Source organism: Microtus ochrogaster, chromosome 10 (genome assembly GCF_000317375.1).
Source record: "Microtus ochrogaster isolate Prairie Vole_2 chromosome 10, MicOch1.0, whole genome shotgun sequence".
Lineage (NCBI taxonomy): Eukaryota > Metazoa > Chordata > Mammalia > Rodentia > Cricetidae > Microtus > Microtus ochrogaster.
Window position 1 is genome coordinate 12,115,260 of NC_022016.1, and position 17,908 is coordinate 12,133,167.

Consider the following 17,908-nt stretch of genomic DNA (forward strand, 5'->3'; position numbering starts at 1 on the left):
TTCCAGACACCATTTAAATGTTCATTTTTTATATTCAATTAATAAGTACTAAAAGTTGGCACAAGCTCCCAGTCTGAGGGCTCTAAACTACAATGTTGCCCCACTTCAGACACCAGTTAGCCGAACAAGTGATGCCTATCTCTAACTAATCAACTACAAATCAGCAGTTCCCTTGACCCACTCTCAGGCTTAAAATGGATCATTGAACTCAGGGAAATAGTTTACCTTTTTTTAAGAACTTATTATAAAGAATAGCAAAACAGGAAGTGTATAAAGGAGCCACAGAATCTTCATGTCTTGTCTATGCCACTCATGATGCCTACACTTTTATGTGTTCACAAATCCAGAAGCTCCATAAGCACACTCTTATAACCACAGGCCAAACTCAACTTTCATCTCTTTTTTAATTCTCAAGTCAGCAATGAGGCCCCAAGTTCCAACCCTCAAATAATACTTGCATATTTGTTTGTTTGTTTGACACTCAGCCTCCAGTCCAAAGAAATCTATGGTCTAGAGTTATCATCTATTTCATTACCTAAGAGAAGAAATGTTTGGATAGTTAGTGGCATTCCAGCCTCAGAAAGTATCAGCTAATGACCTAAGTGGAAATGAGTGTAGCTTTCAAGTAAATCCCCCTTTATATCTTTATAGAAACACATACTGTTTTATATCAAGTTGATACCAGCTAGAGTCACTAGAGAGCAAAAGCCCTCAACTGAGAAAATGATTGGGTACATTCAGACTGTAGGAAAACCTTAAAGCCCTTTTTTAGTGATTTATATGGGAGGGCCAAGCCCATTGAGGAGTTAGCCTGGGAGATTTTGTCAACTTTCAGGTGGGCCTGGGTTCTGTAAGAAAGAAGACTGAGCAAGTCATAGCCAGTAAGCAGCACCTCTCCATAACCTCTGCATCAGCTCCTTCCACCACATTTCAGCACTGCTTGAGGTCCTGTCCTCACTGCTTTTGATGATAAATTATTATACGGAACTGTTAGGGAAATAAATCCTTTCTTCCCTGAGTTGCCTTTGGTCATGAAATTTCATCACAGCAATAGTAACCCTAACAAAGACACATACTCTGTGTGGATTTATTAATCACTCAGCTTTCTACCAGCACCAACATTTTTCTCAAAACATGGACTGTGTGCTGGTGTTCTTTGACATGGGTCATCCGGGACAATGCAATCTATCCTTCCTTCTTATTGCACTATACAGCAAGGTGTGTTGTAATTTTACATGATCTATGGCTGTGAAAGCAGATGAAAGTAGCAGGGATTTTTTTAAATGAAATAATATATACATATACACCTAAAAGATACACCAGAGATTTGAAAAATAGATAATTCCTTCAGTCTGAAATAACTTACCACAACACCAGCATAAAAGAATTATCAGTTTTTATCAGACTTAAAAATGCTATGGATAGACAGTATTCAAAAAACAAAAAAGCTATATTCTTTCATACACAGTGCATTATGGAATAATCAACAGCAGAACTTGGTAATTTCTTATACTTGGTGATCTTCCACTGTGATTTGGTAGTCACTTCTTCAACAGTGCAAAAGATCCACTGTGTCCAGACCCTATTATGGAGAGATGACTCTTGATGTGCATGCCTTGCACTGAAAATGCTAGTGGGCAGGACAAGCAACCAGGAAGCTCACAATCTTCTCACAGCCATCCACAGCACCTATGTATGGACAACAGTGTGATGACCACAGATGATTCAAACACCCTGAACATAGAACTCACACCATCTTCTCCATTCATTTTGCCTAGAGTTTCTCAAGGACAGTCTGTTTTCATGTTTGTTTTCAATGTAATTATTTATTATTTTATGTATTATGAGAGAATGTTTTGCTCTCATGCATGTCTATGCACCCCATGCATGCCTGGTGATCACAGAAGAAGAACTTTGTAAGTTAATGCAGGATGATCATGAGTTCAGTCAAGGCCATTCTAGCTAAATTATAAATTATTATTATTATTTTAGTTAAAATTAAATAAAAGAAGGACAAAGACCAAAGGTTGATGGGAGACAGGAAGGAAGGATGGGTCAGGTTACAGACTCTCTCTCCAGACAGGTTTGAGAAGGTTTAGTGACCTTACAGGCCTCGTAGAGTTCACTTTTTCCTCAGGCAGCTGAAGATCATCTGCTCCATGACCAAAGACAAGCTTGCATTATTACTTTACTTCATCAGTGCCTTGTGACTTTTTCATCTAGGTTGGGTTAAATGGTATGGAACTTAGCCACATCTTCACCTGCCCTTGAAAGCCTGTGAGAGCAAGAAATCCTCTTTTGTTCTTTAGACCTGAAGGTCTACCTTTCCTTTCAAGATCCCATTGTACTGTCATTCTTGTCTTTCAGAACCTAGGAGAAAATAAGGCTCTGTCCTTTCAGGATCCCATAAACATGATTTTGACAACTGTCTCCCATAATAAGTTCTTATCTGGACCTGAATGTTTGCCTGTCCACTATAGACTGTGATGCTGTAATTCTTCTAATGAAGCTTATCTATGGGATAATTGATCTCAGCTTTCTTTCTACAAAGCCACCATTATCTACAACAGGCAGTAGTACAGCAAGGTAGGAAGGCAAGCAGGAAGAATTAGAATAATTGTTCTTTGCTTTGAAAAAAAAAAGCTACTCTGCTACTGTACCACACAGCTACATGTTGTGATAATAGCAGAAAGTCTCCCATGGTGCCAGAAGGAAAGCAAAACTGCATCGTATCTGTTGAATAATGTCAAAGGCTGCAACCCATCGATCAAGAGAAGCTTCAGTTATGGTGTAGAAGAAGTGGTTCTCTTTATGCCTACTCACCATAACACAAAGTATTGTGACCAAACTTATGTACAACCTCTTTTGAAATGTTCACAACAACCTCAGAAAGTATTTCTATTAACTTATTTTACAATTCAGATAAAGATAAAGGTCTTTTATAAGATAAATCATGGTTGCAATGCCCCAAATTCATGTATTAAAACTCTACCACCAGGAACTCAGAAACTAGCTAATTACACTTGAGTCTTTAAAGAAGGAATTAATGCTTTAATGAAAGCATTGTAGTGAGTTCTAATCCAGTCTTACTAATAATCTTACAGAAAGAAACTATTTAAACAGTGACATATATAAAGGACCAGGTGAAGATTTAAGAGAAGATGGCAACTGCAAGCCCAGAAAAAAAGGCCTAGGACAAACTAACCCTACTGTTTCCCTGGTGTTAGGTTTCTAGAATCTACAATCATGAGGATTTCCTGCTGTTTAAACTAAGTGTGGGCCGGGCGGTGGTGGCGCACGCCTTTAATCCCAGCACTCGGGAGGCAGAGGCAGGCGGATCTCTGTGAGTTCGAGACCAGCCTGATCTACAGAGCTAGTTCCAGAACAGGCTCCAAAACCACAGAGAAACCCTGTCTCGAAAAAAAAAAAACAACCTAAATAAATAAATAAATAAATAAATAAACAAACTAACTAAGTGTGGTGCTTCATACTACAAATGCCTGGACATTCTATAGAAACCAAGGACACAGAGAATAATGGCAAAATTGATATTCTATTTTGTGTTAGAGACTTCAAAATTAACCACTAATATCCTACCGATTAGAGATCAGGACAAACACTGGGTGTAAGAACAATTCACATTATTAGAGAATAGTATACAACCACAAAAATCTTTTCTCTGAGGTCCTCCCGAGGAATTTCAATGTACAAAAGGACAATTCATGTTTTTACTTGTATCATTTAAACTATTAAGGTACAAAATATAAAGACATACTATGTGGTAGGACTCTGTCAGAGAAATCATTCTCTAGAGTCCTTATTTCCCAGCTAATTGCACAACAGTGAAACATTCAGTTGCAGAAGTTTCAACAGGTCCTTCACTTCCTATAAATGTCTAAAATGGGAACAAATTATAGTGACATGAATTCTCTTGAGTTATTTTCTGATTCATGCTTTATATAAAGTTCTAAGAATAATTTATAGTGAGATATATACATAAATTAATGATGAAAAATATATACCACTGGTAGGAAATGTGTATGTTACAAAATCAACTATTGTATCAGAATGGCCTTAATCCTCATCTACCCTACTTCTTTATGTCAGGGACTTGTGGAAGGTGTACAAAGTCATGGGTTCAATCCTCAGCACCATATAAACTGGATGTGGTAGCACACACCAATAATCCCAGCACTCAGGAGGTACAAATAGGAAGATCATAAAGTCAAGGCATCTTGGGCTATATAACTAATTGGGAGTCAGACTGGATTTTATATGATATAGTCTCAAAAATAAAGCAAAAAATAGTTTCCAACTTGGACTTTCTGGCTCTAGATTGTTACTCTCTACATAGGACCTAGGTCTTTACATCACAGCAAGAAAAAAATACCTCATCCCTTTAGGTAAAAGTAGGAGGCCAATGCTTTAGCAAGGGCAGGGGAGATGTTAATCCTTCAGCATCAAATAAGGAATGAAGATAGAACGACCCAAAGCACATGGGTCAAAATGAACTTCATAAAAAAGGGATGGAGAATAGTTCTATGAGTACCAGAAGCCACTGAAAGAAACAATGGGAGAGATTCTATAATAAGAATAGTCATTTAACTACTTCATTGTCTTAGTTAGGAATTTTATTGCTGAAAAAAAAAAAGATGACCAAAAAGCAAGATGGGGAGAAAAAGCTTACACTTCCACATTGCTGTTCATCACTGAAGGAAATCAGGACAGGAACTCAAGCAGGAGGCAGGAGCTGTTGCAAAGACTATGATGGGTGCTGTCTACTAGCTTGCTTCCTATGGCTTGTTTAGCCCAAATTTTTATAAAACCCAGGACCAGCAGCCCAGAAATGACAGCACCCACCATGGGCTAGGCCTTTCCCTATTGATCACAGCTGAATCTCATGGAGGCAATGCTTCAATGGCTCCTTCCTTTGATAACTCTAGCTTGTTTCAAGTTGACACACAAAATCAGCCAGTATACCATCTTCACATAATCCTGGTTGAAGCAGAAATAAAAATGAGTCTAAAAAGGACCAACTTGACCCAACAAGTCATTCCAGGAAGTTTGACTTCTATGACTCTTTTTCTTTGCTATATGATCCAAGGAAGATCTCACCTAAGTATTAAACCATGTCTGACCCAGGATCCCCTGCCCAATTACATCTCTGGCAGTTAAAACTCAAGATGTGCTGCAGCATCTTTTGAATAGCTAAGTACTTATCTGGCTATCATTCTGTCAAATGCTTTAATATGCAAAGTTACTGGAAGATGAGAAAATTTACTAGATTCACTCAAATAGGAAGAATTCAAATTGTAAATGACTTTCTATTCAAACCACTGACATTTAGTACTGGGTTGATTGCCAATGAAAACAGTAAAGTAGAAAGAGCTGAAGGAAATATGATACAGGTTTAGCGGAGGCACTGGAGACTTCTGACATCACAGATAACAGTGTCCAGCATATGCAATAGAGCTCAGCCAGACTTGAATGCATCTTCCACCACCAAAGCTTTACACACACTTCACTCTTCACACACAATAACAGGATCAAAATGTGACCCTTTTAGTCACTTGTTCAAGCTATTTACATCTTTGAAAAATAAGGCAGTAAACAAACTCGGATAGCATCTATTTCTGTAAAGTCTTCTAACCTGTATTACATTTTTCCAAAATTACTTGGAAAGCATTGATCAATTTTAAAATCTCAAGTAAACTGTAAATAAATGAACAGCAAGGAATTAAGCATACTGATGAGAAAAGATGGTTGATGCAATTTAATTCTGAAACTCAGTCATTAAAGTTAAATACACCTCAACCAATGTTTTGATGAGCCTCCTATATTTTTCTTGATTTAACTTATATTCAGTGATATTCCATAACAGAATAGAATTAACCCAATGTGGCAACAATTTAGAAGAATCTAAGTATGATAAGTGTAAGAACAATAAATAAAGACATTTTCTTAAACCAGTCTTGTCTTACAGAAGTTAAAATGAATAAAAATATTTACCAAAAACGGACTTTGAAGGGAAGCAAGGATTTTTGTACTGGCAAACATGAGTCCCCATGATAAAGAAATTATGGGAGGTAGACTATTATGATAAAAAGGAGCAGATTATTGAATCTACTTTTATTAAAAAAACTGTTAATCCAAAATATTTTACATTGGTATGGATTTTAGTTTAGTGATACAAATTTAAAGTCAATTTTGTTATACTGTATGTATATTTCTACTATTGTTTAAGGTATTTTTGTTTATATAGCTCATTTAAAATGTGATGCATAATGAAAAATACAGATTAATAGTCATCTATAAGAATTAGTTACATTTTCTCAACATATAAAGATATATTTTAGTTAAGTAGGTAATATTCAAGCACTTCAAAGACCTACAGAATATAGCATTTAAAATGTTTTAAAAACTTATACTTTTCTCAAAAGAGACATGTCTACACCTGGAAGCACCGATAACTTCAAAGATAATGGGCATTGAAAAAACTCCATATAGAGTTTGCCTTTAATGTGGCAAGGTTAGCCCATTTGGGCAAGAAATTGATTTTGCCTGGACTTCTTGACAGTATGCTGCATAAACTGGACATGCAGGACCTACAGAAAAATGACTTCTAAACTTTGCCAAAATAAACAGGATGGTCCTTCAGGTTCCTACTTCACAGAATAGATTCCCAGACATTCTGCAGAACACAGAGGAAAGAGATTCACAATCTTTGTGAATATAGATTGGACAATCCTTCGAATTTCCTGCTTCACTAAAAAGTCTGCCAGATACTATGGGCCTATAGGCTGAAAATGGATGCCCCAATGTGACAGAAGAACTTTAGATGACTGTCCAGGCAGCCAGATGTTTCTGCCATTTCTAGAGTTTTGAAAGTTGCTTGCAATGCACTTCCTGTTTACTCACCTAATATTATGATGGGGGAGAGTCTTCTGGCTTGTGTTAATTTCATTGGTTAAATAAAGAGACTGCCTTGGCCCTTTAATAGGACATAAAATTAGGTAGGTGGAGTGAACAGAACAGAATGCTGGGAGAAAGAAGCTGAGTCAAGGAGTCGCCATGGTTCTCCCACTCCAGACAGATGCAGGTTAAGATCTTCCCTGGTAAGCCACCTCGTGGGCTACACAAATTATTAGAAATGGGTTAGTCCAGGTGTGAGAGTTAGCCGAGAAGAGGCTAGAACTAATGGGCCAAGCAGTGTTTAAAAGAATACAGTTTCCGTGTAATTATTTTGGGGCATAAGCTAGCCATGTGGGCGGCTGGGTGGCAGGACACAGCCCCAGTGCTCCTATTTCAACAATATTATATCCTTCTGGAATTTTTGATGGAGTTAAAGGTGAGACAGTTATAATTATAGTTTTCCTTAGTTATGACAAAAGATAAATTAGATATGAAACTTTAGACTCACAAAGATAGGATAAGTAACAGCATTTTCTTTAATTTTGTCAAATACAGATTAAATATTGTAACTGATTCTTACTTCATAACTATTTTGTTGTATATAATTATATGAAGTTAAAGGTAAGGCCTTCCTTTTTGATTAAACAGAAAGGGGGAAATGATTTTGGATGTGTTTCTGTACACTGTGAATATGTGTTTCTCTCACTGTCTGATAAATAAAGCTGCTTTCGCCTATGGCAAGGCAGGACAGAGCCAAGCGAGAAATCCTACAGCAGGGTAGAATCAAGTGAGATACATAAGGAACAAGATGGAGCACCACCTTGTGGTGATACACAGATTAATAAAAAGGCTAGCTAATAAGCCTGAGCCATCAACCAAGCATTTATAAGTAATATTAGCCTCTGAGTGGTCACATGGGAAGTGGCAGGAGGGAGAAAAACTCCCAATTACATCCCCATACATGTACATGTCACCACTGGTTTTCAGACCAAAAGAGAAAAAGAGCAAAAAGCATGCTCAGTCCTTCTTTAATTAGACTTCAACAGGAATGCTCTCTTAGCCAAAATCTATCCTATCTAGAGAAAGCCATCGACTATTAATGTCTTCAAATTTTAATTTAATAACCATAGTAAAAATAATAATCTTAAATATGTAGCTATTAATATAGCCAGAAATACTATTAAAACAGCACAGCAGAACAGGATCACACTGAAGAAGACACTCTTCCTCAACAGAGAAGGAGATACAAACATGGGGAAGGACCTCCAGAATTCACATGGCTAAAATGCCTCAGTCTTGAGAACCTGGGACAACTTACACCTGCACTACCTTGGATATCTTTATATATGTCAGGAATAACATTCTTCTAAGAATCATTTTGAAGAGAACCATTTTATAAAACTACCTATAATAAGAAAAGCAATTAGTCAGATTAGAAAATAATATTGTAATAAAATCATATAATTTAAGATGTATTAGCTATCCTCATTTTCAGTATCTTGACACAGTGACTGCAAGTAAACATTATTTCTGCACTGCATGAGAAGAAGGCTTTAGACAAACCAGATTCTGTCCCAGTGGTGGGGAGGTGGACCTCAACCAGGCAGCCAAAGGCTTGAACACATAACACTGACCTCCAGAAAAAACAAAATCACACTGTTGATCTTCATTCCTCCCAGAGTCTCCTTCTGGTTCTTCAGATTTCCACCTAGACCCAACCAGTTTGGACCTGTCTCCATAAGAAGTAAATTCTTTAAAATCAGCCAGGCTCCAAAACAGGATATGTAGACAAGTATATATTTACTCATACATAGGTTCTGTTTCTCATTAAAGATTCCAGTATTAAAGCAGTGTACATCACTTCATGTTGTCTGTGGCAAGTATACAGAAACAAATTCACTAGCTTCTCAGGGCATGGTTACATTAAGTACAGGAACAGAAATCAAGCATCAGTTTTTGTTGAACATGATCCAATAGACTGTCACTTCGAAGGCTCCTATTTTAATTTTAGCCACTATATCAACCTCAGTAACAAGTTTGCAACCTTTAACCTAAAATCAGCTCACTTTACCCTTGCAAGAGAAAGGTCCTTTCACATTAACATAAAACCCTCACGTTTTCACTCAGAACCAACCGAATGCTGTTTGTAAGCCTAACTTCAAGCCTCAGATGAGTCTGTAACAAATTTTCAAGACCACTCTGATGTAATGCATGAATGCACGCTCCTGTGACATGAGTCAACTCTTTCCTGAAGTGGGCACATACACAGAAAGAGAGAGACTCCAGACATAAAGGTTTTATGCCTGGAGTGGCATCCACAGAAAGCAGGCCACATATGTAGTAGTGTATGGGTGAAGGCCACACTGGATGACACCTCTTGAGCCATGGTTTTCTGCTTGCCATGACTAAGCAGCCAAAACCCAACACCTCCTTCCTTCAATCTATCTTCACCTTAAAAAAAAGAAAATAGGCAGCAAAATCTTATATTTTCATTGTTATTCAAACACCTGCAGGTTTTTAGAATACAGCGTTTTGAATTTAAATAACTAACATGATTTCTTATTGTGTGATCTTCTTTTAGATAGTCACTGTTTGAGTATTCTGGTTACAGAAGTATACAGACACAGCCTTAGGCTGCTGTAGAACAGAAAAACAGGAGATAATATTGAGACATGGGAACGAAAAAGAGAGCTCTTCATCTTGAAATCTGGTTGAAGTCTCTCGTTTCCTGAGAATCAGAAAGTCCAATGCAGGTTCTCCTGTCAACCACCTGACCTGAATCAGCATTTCATGAAGCTAGATCATGAAATTCAGAATCACCCACAAAATCTGATAAGCCTCACAGAAATTTTTGAAGATATTTAGAGAAATGTTCTAAACCCACAGGCTGCTAAGATTTTGTACCTGTCCCTAACCATTCTGAGACTACTTCTGACACCCCATTCCCACACCAATACACAGTGGCCAGGAGGATGAACAACAAGCACAGTTTTGTTGGACCATAAATTAATAATATGGAGTAACAGCAAACAAGAAGCTAAACAAGCCCTCAACAAATGTAAGACTAGACATCCAGACCAAAGAACACTATCAGTAACCAAATTCTAAGTTAAGACCCACCCATCACAGAAAAGTCAAACATGAATAAACAAGACAACATGTCTCCTCCAGAAATAAGCAACCTCACTGAAATATTCTCTGAGAAAAGCAATTTCTAGATAATTATTATTTCCAGAACAATTATTATAAGACAATAACTATAAATATGTACAGAGACATGGACTCAAACTGGAGCCTAACTAGAAGCATCACTCGTACTGACTAGCATTTATGGTACAACAACATACCACATGATACTGAAAAAAAAAAATGCTAATTATCAGTATCACCCAGCTACAAGTCCTGTGACCTACAGCAGTAACCTTCCTGTAAGAATTACTGGTACTATAGTGGCACAATCATTTTTTAAATTAGACTTAAAGCCCACTCCATAAAAGGAAACCCATACCTGACATTGCTAAAATGGCCAAGAATCTGAAACTTTGATAAATAACTGGAGCCTAGTGGAAAGCCTACTACTTCAATTACTCCATTACAGAACATAGCAATAAGATGACTCCTAATGGCACACTGCTAGACACATAAACCAGTGCTTTACTCAAACCACACCAGAGAAGTTTCTTCTTATAGTCAATGAGCATTAACACACAGAACCACAACAAGCCCATGTACAGAGTGAGCAACTTTGAAACATGCAGTCCTAAATGGAATAGTTTCATCGAATCTCTCCCTTCAAAGAGATGTATAAAGAAATATAAGGATCTATAAAGAATAGGAGGCAGAAAGATAGTATGAATCAGGAGTATGAGCCAAGCAAACAGTGTCATCTGGACAAAACAGGACCAACGCACATATGAACTCAGTGACTGTGGCATCATGCACAGGACCTGCACAAGGGTCAATCTAGACTGGCTCCCAGTATTGAAAGTATTAAGTGGGCACAGGGTCCAATTCCTAACAAAGAAGCTATCAACCACTGATAACCCATTGGCAGAAGGAAAATTAGTATTCTCACTAAATATATTAGCGACACTTTGGAAAGGCTCCATGTCTATATCCACATATATAACAGCTGTGTACATGGTCAAAGGCCTATGGCTGGAGAGGTAATAGACACTAGGGGTGAACCTACTTCTGTTGTTCTGAGTAATGGTTTTAATGATAAGGATCATCTATTTGAATGATTGATCCACAGTTGGAAGTACAGTTTGAGAAGGTTTAAAAGATGTGATCTTGTTGGAGAAAGTATGTCACCGAAGACAAGCTTTGCAGTTTCAAGTCTACCCACCATCCTAAGTTGTCCTTTTTCTGGTTGGTTTAAGACATGGGATCTCAGTTTTTTCTCTAGCTACCGTGTCTGTTGCTTGCTGTCATGCTTTGCAGCCATGATAGACTTTTATCCCTCTAGAACCAAATATTCCCTTCTGTTGGGAGACAGACTGATCCAAGACTTTCTCAGAGGCCTTGGTAAGAACAAAGAGAACACTAGTTCTGCTCCCTTGCATAGGTGCAGACTTGGAAAGGTCTAGAACAGGGCTGGGGCCAGGGCCTCGAAGCAGTAAAGGTATTGGTTCCTGGGAACCTGAATTTTCCCCTGGATGAGGATAAAGTTATCAGTTACAAAGTCATTGTGCTTCTGATTTGGTGACACACTTGAGATTCTGTGTTCCGTTTGTAAAGTGTTGCTTGATTAGCTTATGTGAGTCTGTTCCATTTTCCCCTTTAAACTGTATAGAATATGCTATATCTCTTTTTTCTTTATATTTTATTGATTTTATTGAGCTATACATTTTTCTCTCCTTTCCTCCCTGCTTCCCCTTTCACCCTTTCCCATGATCCACATGCTTCCAATTTACTCAGGAAATCTTGTCTTTTACTACTTCCCATGTAGATTAGATACATGTATATCTCTCTTAGGGTCCTGCTTGCTTTCTAGTTACTCTGGGATTGTGATTTATAGGCTGGTTTTCTTTTCTTTATTTCTTAATAAACTAGATTGGTATAAGTGATCAACTTATGCAAGATCTTGGGTCACAACTTCCCCATCTTCTTTATTCTCTCATTCCCAGCCCTCTGCCTTAGCAACTTGTTCCTGAAGAATAACCTGCTGGTCCAGGTTACACTTTCTTCTGTAAGTTACCTTAGTCATGGTGCTTGATCTTTGTAATAGAAAAGTAACAAATACAATTATCTTCCTCCCTCTCTTCCTAAGAATTGCCCTCCTCCTTTCCTAAATAAAGTCCTGACTCATTTCTGTTACTTTTTCTATTGCTGTAATAGAACACATGACCAAGGCTTTTAATAGATGGAAGAGTTTATTTGTGCATGTGGTTTCATGGGGTTAGAGTTCATGATGTCAGAGCAGAGGATGTGGGCAAGTCAGTTGTAACAACCTGCTAAAATCTCACATCTTAAAACCCAAGCAGGAAGTCTCCACAGTAAACTCAAAATAGGATGATCTTCAAACTCTCAAAACTTGCCTCCAATGACACACCTTTTCCAACCAAGCCATACTTCCTTAACTGTCACAACCAACTGAGAGACAAGTACTCAGATGCCAAGATAACCATGGACATCTTAATCAAACCACCAGGCCGGGCAGTGGTGGCGCACGCCTTTAATCCCAGCACTTGGGAGGCAGAGGCAGGCGGATCTCTGTGAGTTTGAGGCCAGCCTGGTCTACAAGAGCTAGTTCCAGGACAGGCTCCAAAACCACAGAGAAACCCTGTCTCGGAAAAAAAAAAAAAAAACTTAATCAAACCACCAAAGTTACAAATACATTTTGTTAAATGGACATATTGTCAAACTATTTCTCAAATCTTTATTTTTATATCCACAGGATAGTGTTGTCCTCAGCCTTGATTAAAGAAACTGTTCCGTGTGGTAACTAGTTGTTATTGTAAATTCATGCTTGGTCAAGATGCTGAGAAAATTGAGCATTGAGAACTCAATATTAAACAAGATACCAACATTTCCCCTTGCTAAGTTCAGTTCATATCACTTAAAAGAAGACAAAAGAATATAAGGGTTTAACCATAGAAAAATGGGCCATAGAGTAAGTAGTGTTTTGTGGACATGACATGGTTGTGGCACTCAAATTCACAGCAGCTGTGACTGTCTGCATAGTTCAAACACAATACTGGAACAGTAAGTATGCATGCACAGGGACACAAGGGGGCTTATAGGTCTTCACTCTGACCATGGAAGCCAATGGCATTTGAGTGTTATGGGGAGGGAGGTGAGCAATGGGAGACAAGACGTAATTGTACTCAGTGATATCGTCACTGGTGAGTTATTCATGCGCGGGTGGAGAGCTGTCCTGGTAGGTGATTTTTGTTTCTTTTGGTTTGGTTTGGGGTAGTTGTTATTTGTTTGTTTGTTTGGTTGGTTGGTTGGTTGGTAAGTTGATTTTTGTATTTGTCAACTTGACACAATCTAGAGCTAACCAAAGAGAAGGAATCACAGAAGAAAATGCTTCCATAGTCTGGCTTATAGGCAGGTATGCAGGGCATTTTCTTAACTGCTGATTGATATGGGAAGATCCAGCCCACTGTGGAGGGTGATACCCTAGGTCTGAGATATACAAGACAAAAAAGGATGAACAAGCCAGTAGAATGAGCCAATAAGCAACACTCTTCCATGGCTTCTGCTTCAGTTTCTGCCTCCAGGCTCCTGCCTCTAGCTCCTTCCCTGACTTGCCTCAGTTATGGGCTGTAACCTAAGAAGTATATGACGAAATGAACTCTTTCCTCCCCAAGTTACTTTTAGTTTTTATCATAGCGAGCCAAAGCTCTAACAAAGGCCATAGCATCACATGTATTCTCACAAGCAACCCTGGTGAAACTGAGTGGATCACAAAGCAAAAATAAATACCTAAAAGTGGTATGGAGACTTGTTAGAACGGAAAGATGATGGTGGTGGTAGGACAAGAGAGATCAGAGAGAATTGTGGGACTAGAGAGTATTATATAAATGTATGAATTTGTCAAAGAATCAGTCAAAGAAAAAAAAACATGTAGCAGCGTGAACAAGAAAATCTAACCTGTGCTAATGATTCCCAAAGCCCAGAAAATCTAAGACAAAAGGTTCAATTCTTTACATAATGATCATTGAGCTTTTAAACTTTTTTTTTTCTGTTCTGCCTTACTTCCTCCTTTGGAAGTGTATGTTTGTCTAATGAACTGTTTCCGTGTCTGCTACTATCTACCTATCTCTGATCAATTCCTTTTTCTGGGAGACAAGAACCCAGAATCTTCCTGAGGTGTCTATTTCATTCAGTATTGACCAATATTACCAAGAACTTTTAAAGGCAGTGGTGGAATCTACTCAAAGAATGGTGAAAACCAGTCTGGGATGACTGGTCTTTACAAATGTAAGAGCTAAAAAACTCAGCCAGCAAAACTCCTTTCACCGGTATAGTGACCCAGGCTCTAGGAATTTTCTACGCTACATCATAAGTCTGCTCTATACCCAGACATCACATTCCAGCCATTTCTCTAACTATCTCTAGAATTTCCCTTGACCCAGCACCACTTCCCTTACTGAATTCTATTTCATTAGTGCTTGCTTCACTTCGCTTCCTATTCTGGTTTCACTGCTATGAGACCATATTCTATCTTTATATTCGCCATATATAAGGCTGCAGGTCACAAACTTCCAGCATGTAAGGGAAACGGACTTCAATTTCCTAAGGGAAAACAATTTCATACATGTCTTAACATTTATCACAATAGCCATTTACATTTCTTTATGGTACTGTTTAATTTCTTCTCTAATTTCAAAATTATTGTGGATTGTGAAGTTTAAATCTATAAAAACTTAATATTTTGCTTAAATGTAAAACATTTGAAAATGTAAAATCACTAAATATCTACTATGTTTTACCTCTACAGGAAGAACATTTTTGTATCTAGTACATTTTCTTTTTAAGACAGGCATGGGGCCCTAGACCATCAAATATGATAGAGCATCAATCAATTTGGGAACAAGCTTGAATGCCACATCTTCCTTCCTCTGGGAATGTTAATTATTCCTGCAAAAGAAAACTATTTTCTATCAAATTGACACCAATATATCCCATAGTAAAATGAACAAATACCATTTTTCTTAAAGGTTAGAAAATTCAAGACCTTGGGACTGGAGATATGGCTCGACAGTTAAGAGCACTGGCTGCTCTTCCAAAGGAACGAAGTTTGGTTCCCAGCACCCACATCAGGCAGCTCACAACTGTATCTAACACACCTGAAGTCTCTGAGGGGATCGGCATGCATGTTCACATATCCACAGATACGAATAATTAAAAAGAAAATGAATCCTTTTTTAAAAAATCCTAAAGACAACAAAGAACAGTCTCATTTACAGCAGTCAACAATTTGTGATTTCCTGCAAATAGCCCACAGTCTTTAAATATTATTTAAAGAAATAGCTAAGAAATGGTACTAGCACCCTCTATAAGCTTTTTGACCTTCCTTTCCTTTTTCCCCGGGGGTTTGGAACAGTACTTAAGATAGTATTTGGCATTGGTGAGGTTTTCAAAAACATTTGTAAGATAAATTTGCCAGTATTAGTGCAGCAGAATATCAATAAAAAAAGTTGTGGGGGTTGTCTTGTTGTGTTTTTTAATCAAGTACACATGGAAGAAATTTTTTTAAGTGAATAACTGTATGAGGAAGTAGAGTGCCAGCACTTCAAGAACTTACCAAAACAGTTTATTGCTGCCATGGCAACAATCAGGTGACTCAACTCAGCTTGGTTCTTTTTCACTTGAACGACACAAGAAAGGCAAACATTGTACTTGTTAACCTTCCATAAGAAGGGCTTAGCACAGACGTCTATCAGGTGACACTGATATGTTTAATAACGTTTGGCAGCCTTTGGAAAGATACGGTGGTAATCATCCACTAGTTATATTAAGTCCTAGCTTGTCAACTGATTCTACAAAAGTCAATATAATCATTGAGAGGATAAGTGTCAAACACCTGCTGCTGAAATTATTAAGGAAAAGGAGAGCATTATCATACCCATATACAGTATCTCTCTTTACTTCATTCTTAAGTCGTTAATTTAAAAAAATACTAGATGAGTTGGAAATATGGCTCAAAGCAAAGGTGTAGCCTACAGCAACAGGGTTTAAATTTTTCTCCTTCCCTGGCTGACACACTGCGCGGAGGGCGGGGGGAGGGGGGGCTCCACATGGATCCAAGGGATTAGCCCTCACACCCAGTTTCTCAACATAAGGTCTCAGTGAGTCACTCAAAACTGGAGGGAGAATCTAGGATGACAAAGCATGTGATGTGTGGCAATTTAAAGCAGCCTGATGCCTCCCAGGATTGTTTGCTTTCTCTGATACTTGTCTTAGATAGAGAAACTGCCACCTAACATGAAGGCTTTCGGGTCTTAATAACAGCAACCAGTGCTCAGTGAAATTGCAACTGAACTATAAACACAAAGCAGAAAATCTTCCAGTGAAAAGCAGAAAGGCAGCGAGAGGAGTATGGAGGTCTAATCCTAAAATCGCCCTGTACCCCTCCCTCCATTGAGAATAAAATTAATAAGTTGACAATAAGTTATTCTTTAGTTATCTGTATAATCAGGGGATACATGGTGTGACTGTGCCATTTTACTTACTGAATAAAAAGGATTTTTCAGCATAGAAGACCTCTGACCAGTTTTCTGTCTTTAACTGGGCAAAGCTCTTGAGGCCTTATTTTTTAAATCTCTAGGATTTTTTCTTGTTCAATCAGAAACAGACAAACCTACTTCCCAAGAGAGCCTTAAAATAAAACCAGCGACGTACACATAAATGAGTACGTGTATCAAGTAGCAAACAACAAATGCACAACTATTGTACAGGATGTCAACCTAGCAAAGTGCCTAGGCTAGGCGCTCAGAGGAAGCAGCAGTGAGTGATCGCGTCAGACCACGGTGAGCCACGAGGAGTGTGCCAGCCTTGGCTTCTCCGGAGAGAGGCTACAGGTGTCAGCCGCAATAGTCCTTGCAGGAAGTGCGCTAACCTCACTCCGCATAGTCCTTCCCTACCGGTAACTGCAGATCTCTTTTCCTTTTTGGAAAAGTCACCGCCAGTTGTTGAAGAGAAAAAGCAGCTCACAGATTGGGTATCCCAGTTGAACAGCGCCCACCTCCAGAGCTCGTCGGACCACGCACCTGGGAATGAGTTGGGCCTCGTCTCCGAGGCGCGCATGGAAGTCCCGCCACGCCGGGCCCGGGGTCTCTGGCTCTGCCGCGTCCCAGGCTCCCTGGGCCTCTGCACTGTCCCGGCCGAACGCTCCGCGGAAGCCGCGCGCAAACTCCGGGAAGGTGATGGCACCATCGCAGTCGGTGTCGAGCCCCAGGAACACCGCCTCCGCTTCGGCTTCAGCCACGTGCAGCTCCGCGCACAACGCGCCGAACTCCGCTCGCTCCAGGCGCCCGGAGCCCTTCGTGTCGTAGGCGGCAAAGACAGAGCGCAGCCGCGCCAGCTCCTCGGGGTCCGCGTACCCCTCCATGGCGCCGCTGGCCACCGCCAGGCTCTGAGCTCCAGGGCTCGGCCAGTGGAGCAGGTCAGGCCGGTTCTGCCACCTGCCCACCTGCCGCGGGCGGGGATGTCCGGATGAGGCGGGGCGCAGGCAGAGAAAGGCGCTTGCCTCCAGCTGCAACCGCCCGACTGGTGCCCTGAGCCACCGAGTGCCACTTGGCACCTCCCAGCCGGTCTGCTCCACCCTACGGTGGAGCAAAGTCGCAGCTTAGCTCCCAAGCTTTCATCTGCAGCAGCTGGACGGTCGGTCCTTCTGGGAGACAGCAGGAACCAAGGGCACTCTGTCCAGCTCATAAAGGTCTCTTACTTAAACTCTCATTTTCTGTACCCTAAATATGGATGGTGCCTGATTGCATATGGAGTGCTAACTCACAAAGGGGGAAAAGGCAGGTAGGGATAAGAT

General features: G+C 39.5%; 1 protein-coding gene across 1 annotated transcript in view; it reads right to left on the reverse strand.

Moving 5' to 3' along the window:
* The window catches only part of Rasef (RAS and EF-hand domain containing), a 59,045-nt gene extending 41,569 nt beyond the window's left edge, over positions 1-17,476 (reverse strand). Inside the window, exon 1 of the mRNA XM_005352657.3 lies at positions 17,136-17,476. Within this exon, the coding sequence (XP_005352714.1) occupies positions 17,136-17,476 (341 nt within the window). The remainder of the gene's footprint in view (positions 1-17,135) is intronic.
* Positions 17,477-17,908: the final 432 nt, after the last annotated feature.